Below are 15568 nucleotides of genomic sequence, written 5' to 3' on the forward strand. Positions count from 1 at the left end.
CCTCTCGGCGGAGCCTGCTCAGCGCGGTCCCCGCGCCCTCCGCCAGGCTCTCCGCGCTCCCTCGGCACACCGCGGGGAGGAGGCGCCCTCTCCGTAGCGGGCCCAGCGCTGCAGAGCATCGCGGGGCGCGGCCGAGGGGAGGAGAAAGGAGACAGCGGAGTAGGCCCGGGCTCCCGGGACGCCAGCTCCGCCAATCTGCGGGCGCTGACGCGGGGGGCGGCTCCGCGGCGCTCGGATATCTGCCCGCCCGCCGGGGCGCCGGGCGCCGAGAGGTTGGGCCGCGAGGGCGCCGCGCTCGGGGACGGCCGCTGCACCTGCCCGGGACCACGCCGGCCGCTCCGCGCGCCCTGCCCCCGCCGGCCCTGCTCCCGCCCTCTCCTCAGTCCCAGCGGCCCCGCGCCCTGGTTCCCTACCAGGTCCCCACCTGCGGGCCGCGGCGCGCGCGCGCGAGAGAGCGCCGACCCCTGCCCAGGGAGCCACCCCTTCGCCTGGCCGGCCGGGCACCCAGCGCGGCCCACGAAGCCGTGGAGACTGTTCCGAGCCTCGGATCGGATTGCGCCGCACGGTTGCCGCCGCCACCTCCGGGCCGCCGCGCCTGGGCCGGGATGGGCCTAAGTGTCCGGCCCCTGAGCGCCTGATGAGCGCGGCCGCGGCCCCGGAGACCCAAGCGGGCCGCTACGTGTGCGGGGCCTCACCAGGCTGTGCCCCTAGCTCCGCGGACCAGGACCGCTGGGCCGGGCCGGCCGAGGGCGCCGCCGCTCCGGAGAGGAGAGAGGGAACTGCCCGGACATGGCCGGGCGAGCGGGCGCTTTGGCGTCGGGCGCCCTCCGCATGGGACAGCCCCAGGGCTGGTAGCTGGCCGACGCCAGATGGACCTTGACCCGCGCGGCGGCACCGCGTTCGTGCCGAGTCAAGGCTAGAGGGGCACGGGCGGGCGGCGCTCCGGGGGCGCCCGGAGGTCCAGGCCGCGCTCGTCCGGGACCATGAAAATGATTCTGGTGCGCAGATTCCGCGTGCTCATCCTGATGGCCTTCCTGGCGGCTTGCGCGCTGCACCTCGTGCTGGATCTGCTGCCCAAGCTGGAGCGGAGCGCCGCGCGGCCCTCGGGGGAGCCCGGCTGCTCCTGCGCGCAGCCCGCGGCGGAGGCGGCGGCCCCCGGCTGGGCCCAGGCGCGCGGACACCCCGGAGGGGAGCTGGCGGCCGCAGCCTCCGCCGCCGGCGACGCGGGCTGGCCCAACAAGCACACGCTGCGCATCCTGCAGGACTTCAGCTCCGACCCTTCCTCCAATCTCACATCCCACTCGCTTGAGAAACTGCCCCCCGCAGCAGAAGCGGCCGAGGGCGCCCCGCCGGGGCAGGATCCTGGAGTCCGGCGCCCCCCAGATCCGGCTCACCGGCCGCTCCCCCGCGACCCTGGCCCGCGTGGACCTGTGCTGCCCCCTGGCCTGAGCGGGGACGGCTCCCTCCTAACCAGGCTGTTCCAGCACCCACTGTACCAGGTCCCCATTCCACCTCTAACGGAGGGCGATGTCCTCTTCAACGTGAACAGTGACATCAGGTTCAACCCCAAGGCAGCGACGGCGGAGAACCCAGACTGGTGAGTGGGGCGGTGGTCATTGAGGTGGGCGCTGGAAGGCTGGACTCCCGAGGCAGCCAGGAGCCATTTGAGAATCAAGACCCACCCAGGGCTGCTTCCTGGGAGGTGCCCTTGCACATCCGAGGTGCTGTGTACAGAGCGTCAGGGTCAGGGACTCCCCGGGGCGTGGACCCTGCAATAGGAGCCCCAGGAAGGGGAGTTTGGGGGCACGCAGTAGGCAGGCTCCAGGCACTGCCTTTGTCTCCAAAATGACCGCCTCCCTGAGGAGGACTGCTGGGCGGCTGGGAGCTCTTCCCTGTGGCCACTGGCCTGGAAGGCAGGCGGGGCAGGCGGGAGCCGGGAAGAGTCGGTTCTGCACTTCCCGGAAAGCAGTGCTGGCCTGCAGGGCCTGATCTCTGGCTCACAAAGGGACTCGGGCAGGGAGCGAAAGCGCTTCCTTGGGAAGCGACTGGCTGCCGGCTTCCGGGGACTTGGCAGCGCTGCTCTGGTGGACACGTCAGGAGGGTCTGAAGCAGCCTAAGGAGCTTTGTAAACCAGTCCCTGAGAACAAAATTAGTGAGGGCATGCTGACCCCCCTGAGGCATTACTGAGGGGTTCTCCCAGCCAGGGTGCCAACCTTGCCAGCTGCAGACAGCAGCGGCTCCCTAAAAGGCAAGTGGCGTCCCCCAGGGGCATCCCTTTAACCGCTTTAAACCCCTGCCCCCAAGGCCCTCGGCCACACAGACCAAAGTAAGCAGATGCTGCAGCCCAGGTGATGAAATATTAACCAGCAGCAAGGCCAACATAAATAACTACCTGCGAAAGGTTACCCAAGCAGCTGAGGGGAAAGGCCAGCTTTCCAAAACATCTCATAAAAGCCTTTCTCCTTTGCATTTGGATCAGGCCCAGGGTTTTCAGTCTAAACACACCAAGCTGTTTGGTAGCCTCTGAGCTTTGTCTGCTGGCCAGGTTCACCGAAATGCTCAGCAATTTGAGAGGCGGAGCCGTGAGCCAGGCCTGAGCCTCTTTGTAGGAGAGAGAGCGAGCCTGGAGCCAGCAGTCAGTGATGGGGCCCCTGGGCAGCTTCTTGTGACCGTCATGTCCGTCTTGGGGCAGCATTTGGCTGAAAAAGCCTCACTTGCAGGTGAATTAGCACTTCGACAAGTTCCGCTGTTCCCTCCGGCAGCAAACAGGCTCTGTCCTCCCTCCGACTGGCCCTTTGACTCCAGAGACAAGGACGGGCCACGTGGGCAGCAGGTCCTCGATTTGCGCCTGGGCTGGAGTGAGCACCACTTTCCTCTCTCCCCACCCAAGGCTGCTTCCTGAAAATCAAATTTAGCCTCTTGCATCATTGCTGCCCTGAAGCAGAATACCCAGCGAAGGCTTCCGCCAGACTGGGCTCATCTGCTCCCAGGAAGGCAGCAGCCCCTCATACCCCAGGCTGGCAACGTGCTTGTCAGGCTGTTTCAGAGACCCCAGGACAGACCCGGCGGGGCCAGGCCCTGACAGTCTGGGTCTGGTCTCCTTTAGTTATAGCTGTCTGCGGCGTCTCTCGAGGGTGAGAATTACGGGCCCTCAGATATGTTATTAGTCGGTTGAACAACAGCCACAGAAAAAGTGCGGACGTCGCAGGGTCCTGTTTGAGCAGAGGCTCCTCTAAATAAACCCACGTTTGTTTGGATCCACAGTGAAAACTTTGGCATCGGGGCCAACTCCCCCGTCCGTCCTGAGGCCTTGCTGTTTGTCCTTTCCCTGCTGACCTGGGTCACCTTCATTTGTGCAGGCCACACGAAGGTCCTGAGGATGAATTCCTGCCCACCGGGGAGGCGGCCGTGGACTCCTATCCCAACTGGCTCAAGTTCCACATCGGCATCAACCGATATGAGCTGTACTCTAGACACAACCCAGCAGTGGGGGCCCTGCTCCAAGACCTGGGCACCCAGAAGATCACCAGTGTGGGTAGGTGCCCTTGTGCCCGGCCGGCTCCTTGCTGAAGCATCACCTCCTGGGCGAGTTATACCAGCAGCCTTCCTGGAGGAGGCACCCGCAGGCCTTCAGTGCTCTCTGTAATTGAGGGGATGTGGGGGAGAGGGAAGGGCTGCTTTCTGCTCCAAAACAAGCGAGGCAGGACAAGATGCCGCCCAGCCCACCCTGTTGTCCTGCCGGGCAGGGGCGTGGGGGCCAACCCTGCAGGTGAGGAAGGGTCAGCCCTGGCAGCCGCAGGGAGACACCGCAGAGAGGCCAGAGGCTCCTGGAGCTCACATCTGCTCCTGGATTCGGGGTGGACGGGGAGTGACCGGGGCTCCACTCTGCCCGGGGCAGAGCGCCATGCACCGAGGTGACATCTCTGAGGACTTTGGGATCTGCAGAAGCAGAGGATTCAGGGCATCCAGTTACTGATTTCAAGAAAATGTGTCGGCGGTGGTCTCTAAGTGTGGAGGTTCGGTGCCATTGTTCTCGGGCCTGTAGGAGATTGTCTGTGAAGGTCCCCGGTTAGTCACCAGTGGCTCCCAGAGCAGAGGGGGCGGGCAGAGGCCCTGGGTGGGAGGAGAAGTCCTGGAAGGCCCAGAGGGTGGAGGAGGACTCGGGAGCATAGTGCTGGGAGCAGGGGGCTCCAGGCAACGTCTTCCTGACGTCGGGACTGTGCTGTGTCTTAAAGGTTCTGCTAACCCGGGTTCTGTCTGTCTCCGGTGCCAGGGAGCTGGGTGTTGCCTGCGAGGCTGGCGGCTGGGGGTTCCCAAAGCTCCTCAGAGGCCGCGCTGGGTGTCTCAGCCCGGCGCTGAGTTATTTCTGGCACCCGCCCTCTTCCTAGCTGTTCACCCTGAGAACATGATGAACACCCTCCCGGCCGGGGCAAGGTGGTGGTCTCCCCTCCTCGACGCCACCCAGGAGGAATCTAAGCGCCTCCAGCCCACCCGTGTGCTGGAAGGCGGTCTGTGCGGCCGGCGGGGACTGCTGGGGAGAAGCTGCAGCTGCCGCATCCCCTGCCCTCCTGAGCAGACGAGGCTGTTAGAGAAACGCCCAGTGTGGTGACCGCTTACGTCTGTTCAACAGGCTCTCTTGAGCACCTTCCGCGTCTCAGGGCCCTGTCTGGGCAGGCGGCTGGGGTAAGCCCAACCCCAGCAGGCTTCTGCAACATCCTGACTTGCTTGTTCCTGGGGGCCCGGAAGTGCACACAGGATGGGCAGAGAAAGTCCAGGGCGATAAGGGAGGAGGGGACCGCCAGCCCGCAGGACTGGGTCCTGGATGGGGCAAAGGCTTTCACAGTGGAAGCCAGCAGAGGACACAGGACTTTGGGGAGAAACTACACCAGCGTTTGAAAACTAGGGTTTAGGGGACCGAAGCATTCACGCTTGCAGGCCACTGCCCACCGTGGTCTCCCATCCGTCCAGTAGGCTTGGGCACATTGCGTCTTAGTCTGGGAAGCTGGCCTATGCGCCAGGCGTGTGCTGCACTGACTCGGGCTCTGAGCAGGGCCTTGGGCAGAGGCAGGGCTGGGAGGACCCCACAGGCTGGCCAGGCTCCCCTCAGTCCTCAGGGCACGGCCGGCCGCATCGCTCTCACCAGACGTTGCTCTGGGCCCAGGGGCCTGGGAGCCCTGGAGGAAGAGGATGGGCCTCGTCCGTGCCCTGGGGACTCACCTTGGGCCACCCCGTCGGGTCTGCCCGTCCCAGGCTTGGTGCCCAGGCTGCCTGACATCCCAGTGGCCCACCCCCAAGCCCCAGCCTGCTCTGTGCCCAGCAGTGGGGCCTGGACTGAGGGCCTGCCCAGCTGTGTCCTGCGGGCTGTTGGAGCTGCCCTCGCTGCTGGACGACCCTGGCCAGCTGGCCCTAATCTGTGGGCCGGTCAGAACCCAGGCTGGCACTCACAGGCGCCCAATGAGCATGGGAAGACTGGTGATGGTCCTGGGCGGCGTCCCCCGCAGTGAACAGCAGGCTCAGTGTGTCCCGGCTCCCCCAGTCATGGGCCGGAGTGGCTCTGGGCAGACAAATCCAGCTCTGTGGGCCTCCTGGAGTCTCTGCGGATCACAGAGGTGGTCATAACCTCGACCCTGTAATCTCCAGCTTGCAAATCCAAAATCATAACCCATTTGACAGCAAAACCCGACCCAACATGAACGGACATGGAGGCAAAACCTAAAATGAGAGGCTGTTTCTGAATCTTCGTTTTTCTCTCTTGGAGTAAACGTTCTCATGTTCCTCTGCGGACACGGCAGTGTGTTTAAGTCCCGGGCTCTGCCCCTGCCCCGCCCCGCCCCGCCCCAGCTGCAGGCCCTCTGGGCTGGATGCCCTAGAGGGTGTGTGTCTGAGGCCTGCCTCGAGGGCTGCTGAGAGGTGGGAACAGAGGCTGGGGCACCTCTGCACAGGGTGGCAGTGCTGGGCAACCCGGAGCCTGGTGAAGGCCTCAGCTGGACGCTCAGCCCCACTCTGCACGGCCTTGGGCCTGGAGGCACTCCTGGGAACTCACACTCAGGAGGAGACCCTCTTCCTGGAGAAGCAGAGCGTCTCACTGGGAGTGCGGCTGGTCTGGCCAGGCAGAGGGCTCCCCTGGAGAATGGACGCTTTCCCTGGGGCGGGGGCGGTGGGGTTGGCTCTCCCATCTGGCTGGACGTTTGGATTAAAAACCCCAGTGCTGAGACAGTGGCTTCTGCCTGGGCCCTTGGCCTCACAAAACCACAGGGTGGATTTAGAGACAGGGGTCCCTGGATGAGAGCTGTCTGCCGCTGGGGGCCCTGCCCTGGCACTACTCTGACCTGTGGGTGGGAGCAGCCCTCAGAGGCCCCTGGGAGCCTGGGGTGCAGCCCTTCGGGGAGCCTGGAACCGCCCTTGGGGTCAGGGTTCAGCACCGCCGTCCTTTTGAGCTTAGAATGGAAAAAGAGCTAGAAATCCAGCCTGTCTCCCAAGTCCCATCCTGCAAATAAGCGAACAGGCCTCCGAGAGGGCGGGCTTGCCCGTGGTCAGCTCATTCCCGCCCCCAGCTCCCGGCTCGGTCCCGCCCTGAGTGGTCTCTTCAGTCTTGGAACGTGAGAGAAGGTGTGGCAAAGAGAGTGGCTCCTTCCAGACCCCCAGAGACATTTCTTTACCGCTGGCTCCTGGCTGCGTGGTAATGGCCCTTGGCCGCCTTTAAAGAGTTCAGATATTGTCTGCCTCCGTGCAGCTTGAAGCCAGGCCTGTGGAGGTCTGGGCTTGCTGGTGACGGTGGTGACGATTAAATCGATATCGTGGACAATTACGCATACAGAGTAAATGACACAATTGACTACTCTGTGCTCTGAGTCATTTAAAAAGAAGTCACGTTGCAGGAGAGGATTCGGGCAGCCTCTGACCTGAAGCGCAGGCCCTGCTGTTGTTTGTCCAGGTCAGGACGGAGCTGTGGGTGGAGGTGAGCAGAGGAGATGGCTCCACTGGATGGACTCCCCGGACACTCACTGGCCTTCTCTGGCAGCTGCCCCAGGGGTCTGGGGGCCGTGAGGCCACCCTGCCTAGTGAGCAGGCCCCTCAGGAGGGCAGCTCCTGTTCCAGGAAGGCCACAGTCCCAGGCCCACTCGGGGACACCACTGCTTCGGGCCCTAGTGCCCGGAGCTCTTCCGACTCAGCGGCGGGGAATCAAGAGTGCCCTGTAAGCCGGATGCCCAGCCTGGGGCCAGAAGGCCTCCGTCATCCCGGAGGGAGGACCCAGGCGCCTCAGGGCTCCAGGGGGAGGCGGCGAACAGCTGCATCCCTTCCCTGTTCTCTCCGCTGTCGGGCGAAGCGAAACACAGAGTCCCCATGGTGCTGACCCAGCGCCCGCTCCGTCCACGCTGAGCTTACGGTGGCCGCGGCCCTGGGCTCCAGCCGACGGCGCTCTGAGTGGGTTCCCGAGCCCCAGGCGGGAGCTGCTTTCCAGCGGGGGTGCTGTGGTTTCCCTTTCCTGGGAGTGGGTCTCAGCCCTGCCCCAGCCCCATGGGGGTGCTGGGCGAGGGTGCAGAGCCCCCTTCGAGAGAGGCGGCTATGGGAGAGCGGGGAGCCAAGCGCCCCGCTCCCGTCTGCGGCCCTCCCATCCCTCCGATCCATCCACTGTCGCCCGTTTCCCAGGCCTGGCCACGCTCCTGCTACGGCTCCTCCAGCCCGGGCCCCCCTTCCTGACCCTGAACACGCTGCCTGTCTCAGGCCTCCGTTCCTGACCCGCCGCGCCCGGGTCTCCGGCTCCCCTGCCCACCAGTGCGTCTGCGCTCACAGGCCTCCGTGGGCAGCAGGTGACCAGGCTCCTTCCCTCCCACTGCAGCCATGAAGTCCGGCGGCACACAGCTCAAGCTCATCATGACCTTCCAGAACTACGGGCAGGCGCTGTTCAAACCCATGAAGTAAGTGCCGGGGCAGGGGGCGAGGGTCGTGAGGTTGCGTCTCAGCCGCTCAGCCCTGGTCTCCTCACCAGAAGGCAGCCAGGCTCTATGTGCATGGGCTCAGCTGTGCCCGTGAAGCTTTATTTCTGAAGCTAGCACGTCAGCTGATTTGACCCCTGATCCCTATTCCAGATAAAATAGAAACTGTGCTCCCAAAATCAAAAGGAAGCACTCAGTGGCATCTGAAAATTGTGGGGACGGTGGAGAAGGGACGTTTGGAAGGCAGACAGCCCCGGAGACTCAGCACGTGCATCTGTGGCCTGTGGTGTCCACCCTGGCGGTCCCGGGGCTTGGGTGTCTCCCGTGGGCTGTTCGGTTAGTTTCACATGGGCCATTTCTGTCCTGACGAGAGGGTTCATCGTGTTTAAAGCACAGGTTGCACCCCCAGGGGCCCATGAGGCCACTCTGTCAGTGTGGAAAGGAGTCCACGTTTCCTGTGGACTCGGGGAGACCGCTGGCCGACCGCTGCTCTATGACTGTGACGACCACCTGGGCTCACATGCCCCGTGCTCAGGAAGGGTGATGTGGGCTTCACGTGGGTCCCTCGGGCCCTGGAGGAGACGGAACTCCCTGGCACCGCGGGCACCTGCGTGCCCTCTCAGGCTGGAGCTTGAGTAGAGGGGCCCCTTCAGGCCCTTGATACCTCGGCGATGTGCTGGGGAGGAGGATGCTCTGGGCAGGGGCAGGCTCCTACACTCACTGCTGGCCCAGTGACCAGTGGGCCTGGCCCTCCCTGGCAGTCACAGGAATCCAGGACAAGAACCAAAACCCACCACGTCCTTGTCACCCCCTCAGCTGCACTTTGGGGCACAGGCCTCTCATCTCCAAGATGCATCAAACACAGTCCAGCAGATCAACCCCAGGTGTGCGCAGAGCCGCGGGGTGGGGAGGGGGGGCACGCCTGGCCCTGGAGGGCAGGAGTCCAGTGGTGCGGGCAGGGCAGCCTCTGCAGGGGCCCCAGGGCTCGGGGCTTTGTGTTGCTGGGACTCTGGCGGCCCACCAGGGCGGTGGCTCTGGGCTCCGCACCTTGGCTTGGGGTGGGGGTAGGGGCTCTCGGGGGACTGTCCCGGGTCAGTCCTCACCTTGGGCGTCCAGCCGTGCTGTGCGTGCAGGTGCCTTGGGGCCACGCCCGTGTTGAGGGCTTGCACACTGTGGTTTGGTGCTCAAGCATCTCTGTGGGTTAGAGGACACGCCACTGTTGTCATTGTTCTGCCACGTAAAGATGCGGGAACCAGGGCTTGGCAAGGCGGTGCAGACCACCCAAGGCTGACCCAGACTCTGGAGCCTCCCAAGGCCAGGGCGCCCAGCCTTGAGCCCCTCTCGGCCTCCCCAGCCTCCCCCTACCGCGAGGTGACCGTCACCTCTGTGGTCACAGGAGGCGTGAGTGGCAGCCTCTGTGCCCTGGCAGCGGGGGCAGCCAGGCTCCGGAGGCCGCTTGGAAAGGCTGCAGAGTTCACACCTGCCCTGAACTCTCTGCCCTCAGCCTGTGTGTCCTGGGAAGGACGTCAAAGTTCCTGTCGGAAGGCTGCGCACGGAGGGACAGCCTAGGGTGTGGCCCGTGTCCCATGGGCTGAGGCTGAGGCCGGGCTGAAGCGTGGAAACGGTGGGGAACCCCCCGGGGGCCGGGGAGGCTGAGGCCGGAGGACAGGTGTGCGCACGGCCAGCCTCCCTGCACGCTGCACTCCCGGGCAGCTGGCCCTGGCCGCAGGGCAGGCTCTGCTAGGCTCACGCTGCTGACCTCATGCGCTGGCCAGCCCTCCTGCCACCCTGGCTGGCCTGGCCCAAGCCGACCCTGGCTCTGGGCTCTGACCCACCCCAAATCCGGCATCCGCTGAGGTCTGGTCACTGGCAGCCGCCACCCTCCCGATGACCCTGGGGCACACCGTTCCTGCCCCTGCGGCCGTGTTCTGAGCAGGAAAGCAGCTGTGGTTTCTGACCATAGCATTAAGAAAATAAATATATGATTAATAATTCCCTTAAAAAAAAAAAAAACCAACTTTCTTCTGTGAGCTCGTAATAGCTCTGCAAGCTGAATGTTCTGAATTAATCAGGTGGTAGTTTTTCTCTGAGATCCTGAAGGACGTGTGCTGAGAGGACCCAGACAGGAGCGGTCCTGGGGCGGGAGGGGAGCCTGGCAGGGCTGCAGGCTGCGGTCCCCGTGGTGTGAGGGGGCCACTCATGGTCTAATGGGTATATTTTAATAGACGTTGAAAAATGGATAACTAGCACGTTGGTCTGTCAGTTGCTGGATAGTCTTGCTTTTAGTGTTAGAGTAAGATGTTTTAACACCTTTATCCACATACAATTCGCATAGATCGCAATTCAGCCACTTGGAGTCTGTCACCCAGTAGCTCTCAGCACATTCACAGAACTGTGCGGCCGTCCCCACAGTGTTGAACTGATCCGTTACTCCGGAAAGAAACCTTGTGAAGAGCTGCCCTTCCTCCAGGCCTGGACACCACTAGTCTGCTTCCCGTCTCCGTGGACTTGCCCATCCTGGGATTTCACGTGGACAGCGTCAGTCACTGTTGGCCTCTGCATCTGCTTCTCTCGCAGAGCGCTGGGTGTTCAGGGTGCCCACGGCGTGGCGCGTACCTGAGCCTCCTTCCTTTCTGTGGCTGAACACTGGACAACGCTGCCTGGTGTGAGCGGCCGCGTTTTAGTCGACTTAGTTCCTTTTTGCGGCTGAACACTGGACAACGCTGCCTGGTGTGAGTGGCCACGTTTTACTCGACTTAGTTCCTTTCTGTGGCTGAACACTGGACAACGCTGCCTGGTGTGAGCGGCCACGTTTTACTCGACTTAGTTCCTTTCTGCGGCTGAACACTGGACAACGCTGCCTGGTGTGAGCGGCCGCGTTTTACTCGACTTAGTTGCTTTACTTTACTCTTGCCTGTCAACGGGTATTTGCCTCAGCTCCGCTTCTCGAGTGCATGGGCGGCGTCGTGTGAGCATCTGTGTACAGGCCTCCACCTCTTTGGGTGAAGCTTGGGAGTGGCACTGCCGGGTCCAGAATAACGGTGCGGCTGCTGAGAAGCTGCAGCCGCCTCTCCCGGCGGCCACCCTCCCCAGCGATCTCTGCAGGCTCCGCAGCCCTTGTCTGTATGGTCCCTGTTGATCCTCACCATCCTGGTGGGGGGTGGGCCGTGTCTCTCTGCGGTTGTGACTCACAGTTCTCTCCGGACTGATGACTGCGAGCATCATCTCACGTCCTTGTTGGCCATTTGGATCTTCTTTGGAGAAGCGTCTGTTCAGGTCTTTGCCGCTTTCTGTTCAGTTGGTCGTCTTTCCGTTAGTAAGTTGCGAGAATTCTTATTTGGGTTCAAGGCCCTCATCACACACGGGAGTCTTCTGAGGCACAGGGTTCTCGTTTGGAGGACGTTGGATCCGACTATCATGTTGCTGCCGCTCGTGCTCTGGTGCGGTATTTAAATTTTAACGTCAGAAGAAGTCCATGCTAGCTCGCAGTGGTGCCGGTGACGTGTGTGCCTAGATGGAAGCCCTGGTGTGTCCGCAGAGACAGGAGGCCTGGCAAGGCCATGCATGTGTGACCTCCAGTAAGTTCCTTCCCTCCCAGGGACTCAGTTTACCCAAATGTCAACGAGGGCATTGTAGGCAAAGGACTGAGGTCTAAACTCTATTGGACTGGCTTTAGGAGACAGGGCACCACGTTTATGAAAGGAAGCCGGGAGGGTTGGTGGTTTGGCGAGGCCGGGCGAGACTACACAGATAAGCCAGAGTGTACATCAGATTTCACCATGCTTCTTAGAAAGGAAGCTTCCAGGCCTGCTCATGACACTGGCTGTGACCACCTCCCGGCATAAATGTATATTCAGCCACCGCACTCACACCGAGCCCAGCCCGGCCTCCTGCCAGGCTCAGGGGCAGGCTTGACTCAGGCCTGGTGCTCCTGCCTCTGAGGGCCTTGACCATGGGGTGCGGGGCCTGGTGCTCAGGCCTGGTCTGCAGGACGGATGGGGGAAGGAGGGCTGAACACGCGTGTGAACGTCAAGTGGGCATCACCCCAGGCCAGGAGTCCAGCCTGGAGGGGGTGACACATTCTAGGACTGGGTGGCCTCTGCAGGCTGGAGGACCAGGGCCACTGTGTGGAGGACTACCATGTGGCTTTCTAAACTGAGATTAACTTAAACGAGATGAAGTTGCAGCCTAGTCTTTCACCACACCTGGGCCATCAGGGGTTGCACGTGGCTGGTGGTGCCATGTTGGACATGCCCAGAGTCACAGAAAGTTCCCTGGGACAGAGCTTGTGGGGAGATGAGGCCAGGCAGCTGGAGAGAGGCAGGGGCCAGGCCCTGGCGGGCATCTGGACTGGATATGATCTCTTCCCGTGCTGTGCAGGGACAGAGCTGGGAGGGCGGGAGGGCTCCCCGGGAACAAGAGGTGAGGTGTGGGGTGAGGACGGGGACAAGCCTGGGTCCTAGAGACTCGTCGGGGCAGGGGGAGGCAGATGCCCTGGGCCCAGGGACAGACTTGCTGGGGCCGAGAGAGTGAAGGCTTCCGGCCTGGGGGACAGTGGCCAGGGGGCCCTGTCAGGGGTGTCCAGGCGGGCCAGGAGCATGGGGCAGGGCTGCATCGCGGAGGGCATCCTTTCTGTAAGACCTTGCAGCCCCCATGCCATCTCTGGGCTGCAGTCGCCTTCTGCTGCTTGAGGCTGGACAACAGGAAGCTTTGGGTCCCGGCCCTTCTGGGACTTATCTGTCTTCAACCAGTGAGGCCGTGGGTTCGTACTGGTGGGGGTCTGGGAGCCACTGCAGCCCCCTCCCCAGGTCCATCCTTCCTGACTGTCTGGGTGTCCTGAGGTTTTCAGTTTTGAGTTGTAGGCATTAGAAGGATGACAACGATTGAGTGAGCTGTTTAGGGTGCACAGCTGGACGCAGGCTGCAGACCCAGCTGCAGCTGTGCTTCTGCTCAGGTCGCTGGCCAGCAGAGACTCATCACTCCCCGCAGCCTGGCGAGGCTGCTTTGAAATCCCTGTCTCCACCAAAACAGCCGGGTGACCACCTGAGAGTTTGAAACCCAGAGCTACCACGCCCTCTGTGCTGCGTGTGGTTTGGGATCCAAAGCATGTTCAGATGCAGGGAGGGAAGGGAAGCACACGTCCCCCAGGTCGCTTTGAGGCAAGAATAACTCCAACAGCAAGGCGACACCCCCGGGACAGACGGGCCTGCTGCTGGAACTCTGCAGACCCAGCCTTGCTCGCAAACCAGAAGAGAAAGAGAAAAGCCCCGTGGGCCAGGCTCAGGGAATCTGAAATGTGTCATTTCAAGTCTGGCTTAACGAGCACCTGTCATCCAAGGCTCGGGAGCTGGGGGGACAGTGGGAGGTGCCCCCAAGGAAGGCCCCAACCTGGCCTGGAGGCAGGTGGGGCTGAGGTCGTAGGTCCAGGAAAGGGCACCACGCCAGGCCTCATGGGCCAGACAGAGAGGCCACTGTTGCCTGTAGCCGTGGTTGTAGACAGGCAGGCTGAAACTCAGAGTGGCCGGGGACATGCCCGAGGGCACCAGCCAGCAGGAGGTGGAGCTGGAAAGACCACTGAGAGTGAGCGTCACTCAGTCGTGTCCAACTCTTTAGGGCCCCGTGGACTATACAGTCCATGGGATTTTCCAGGGCAGGATACTAGAGTAGGCGGCCATTCCCTTCTCCAGGGGATCTTCCCAACCCAGGGATCGAACCCAGGTCTCCTGCATTGCAGGTGGATTCTTTACCAGCTGAGCCACCAGGAAAGCCAGTGTGATGGAGTGGCCACTGCATGGTCCCTATTCAGATCTCAAAGCAGTGGCCACTGTGATCTTTGACGTCACTAACATGTAGGTTCCTTCCTGGCTCCTTAAGTGTAGTACAGTTCGATTGTAACCCCACCTGTCCACACCATGTGGGCATCGGGGCTGTCGTGGGGAGCCGTTACCGCCCGGGCCATGTGGGCATCGGGGCTGCCATAGGGAGCTGTTACCGCCCGGGCCGCTCAAGGCATCGGGAAGCTTTTCTCGCTCCAGAGTCGGAGACCACGGTGCCGCCTCCCCAAAAGCTCCAGAGGGTCCCTCCTGCCTTTTCCCTCCTGAGTGTGGCGTCGAGTCTCGGCTCTGTGCCGTGGCCACATCACCTGTGTTTCCACCTCCATTCACGCGGCCTGTCCCGTGCATCCCAGTCCAGACCACCCTCTTCTTATGAGGACGTCGGGCACTGGATTCAGGACCAGCCCGATCCACGGGATCTTTTCCTAGTGAATCCCGTCTGCCACGTCCCTATTTCCGAGCAAGGCCACAGTTACAGGCTGGGTTGGGACTTGAGAAGACGGCGCAGCCCTCTCCCACACACAGGTGAGCCGAGCTCTGTGCTCACACCGCTGCCCGCATTGGTTTCCTCTGTATGTTGGACAGCGGGGTGATTAGATCAAGGGCGAATGTCGTCAGTGCTCGTAAAACGCACCACAGCTTTAGCTTTACCAACGCTTCGAGTTCCCCACTGTCCCAACTTCTCAAAATATAGATTTGCATTGACTGGAGCGTTCATACAGAAATGCAGATGGTAAGCAGATCTTTGCAGCACAGGCAAGTAACCAGGTGCCCAGGTGCCCAGATCAGGAACAACAGGCAGCCCCCGGGCTCCTGTGACTCCTGCAGTTTCCGCCTCCCAGGGTGACCCCTGCCTTCCCGTTCCTGACACGGGAATCCTCACTGCCTTGCCCCCCTCCCTTGCTGCCGGTGGGTCCGTGAAATGCCTCCCCCAGTGCCCAGGCTGGATGCCAGTGCCCGTGATGGCGGTACACGCAGAGCCTGGACTGCTCACAGGCGGTGAACGACTTGCCCGCCTGGACCAGGCCAGGCCTAACCCGAGTCTGGCCCGTGGAGCTCACTCCCTGCGTTTGCGGGCAGCAGCTCCCCTCTGTCCTGCCCTGGGTGCCTTGGTCTGGAAGAAGCCCTGTGGAGCCTGGCAGGGGAGGCATGTTGCTGCAGGCCCTGCAGGGACACACGCCCGCCGCTGCCCGCCGCGCGCTCCTTGTTCATGCTGCAGCTTGGTCTCTGTGAGGCTGCTGCGCTGGGCCAGGGTTTCCCGCTCCAGGGCCCACGCCCTCCCCGTCTCGAGCTCGTCAGGGTTCTACAGCCTCCACTCCGGCCGGCAGAGGCAGGGACCCTGTCACTGATACATCAGGTGGTTTTATTTTTATCACCAGCTCTCCTTCAAGGAGGAGGAAATTGAGGCTCCAAGGTCTAAATGTGAATCGGGAGTGGGCGGCCGGCCAGGCCTTGCTGGGGCCCGAGGGTCTGAGACGTCAGGTCCCTGCCTGTGGGGCACAGCTTGGCAGGGAGCCTGGACCCGGGGTCTCTGCTGGGGGTGGGGGGCGCCCATACCGCCCGCTCCTCAGGCGCCACGCATGAGGAGACTCTAGGTGTGCAGGCTCCTGTTACGAAGGAGAGGGTGTGTGCGCTCGAGAGCATGCGCGTGCGAGCCCCTCCCAGAGAATCCGGCCCTGAGCAGCTGTCAGGAGGCCCGAGGGGCACACACAGGCAGCCGCAGAAGCAGTGCAGGCGGGAGGCCGCCTCTCGTTGGAGCTCAGCCTCCCCGCCCCCAGGCCGCGCTGTGCTCTGCCG

At 62.7% G+C, this 15568-nt stretch overlaps 1 protein-coding gene across 1 annotated transcript in view; it reads left to right on the forward strand.

Moving 5' to 3' along the window:
* Positions 1-264: 264 nt before the first annotated feature.
* FAM20C (FAM20C golgi associated secretory pathway kinase) overlaps positions 265-15568 on the forward strand; it is a 34925-nt gene continuing 19621 nt past the window's right edge. The window contains exons 1-3 of the mRNA XM_086376954.1: positions 265-1597; positions 3360-3535; positions 7841-7919. Coding sequence (XP_086233080.1) covers positions 984-1597; positions 3360-3535; positions 7841-7919 — 869 coding nt within the window. The 5' untranslated portion in view covers positions 265-983. The remainder of the gene's footprint in view (positions 1598-3359; positions 3536-7840; positions 7920-15568) is intronic.

The sequence above is a fragment of the Bos grunniens genome, chromosome 25 (assembly GCF_055505025.1).
Source record: "Bos grunniens cultivar Pamir isolate PY7600 chromosome 25, Bosgru_T2T1.0, whole genome shotgun sequence".
NCBI lineage: Eukaryota > Metazoa > Chordata > Mammalia > Artiodactyla > Bovidae > Bos > Bos grunniens.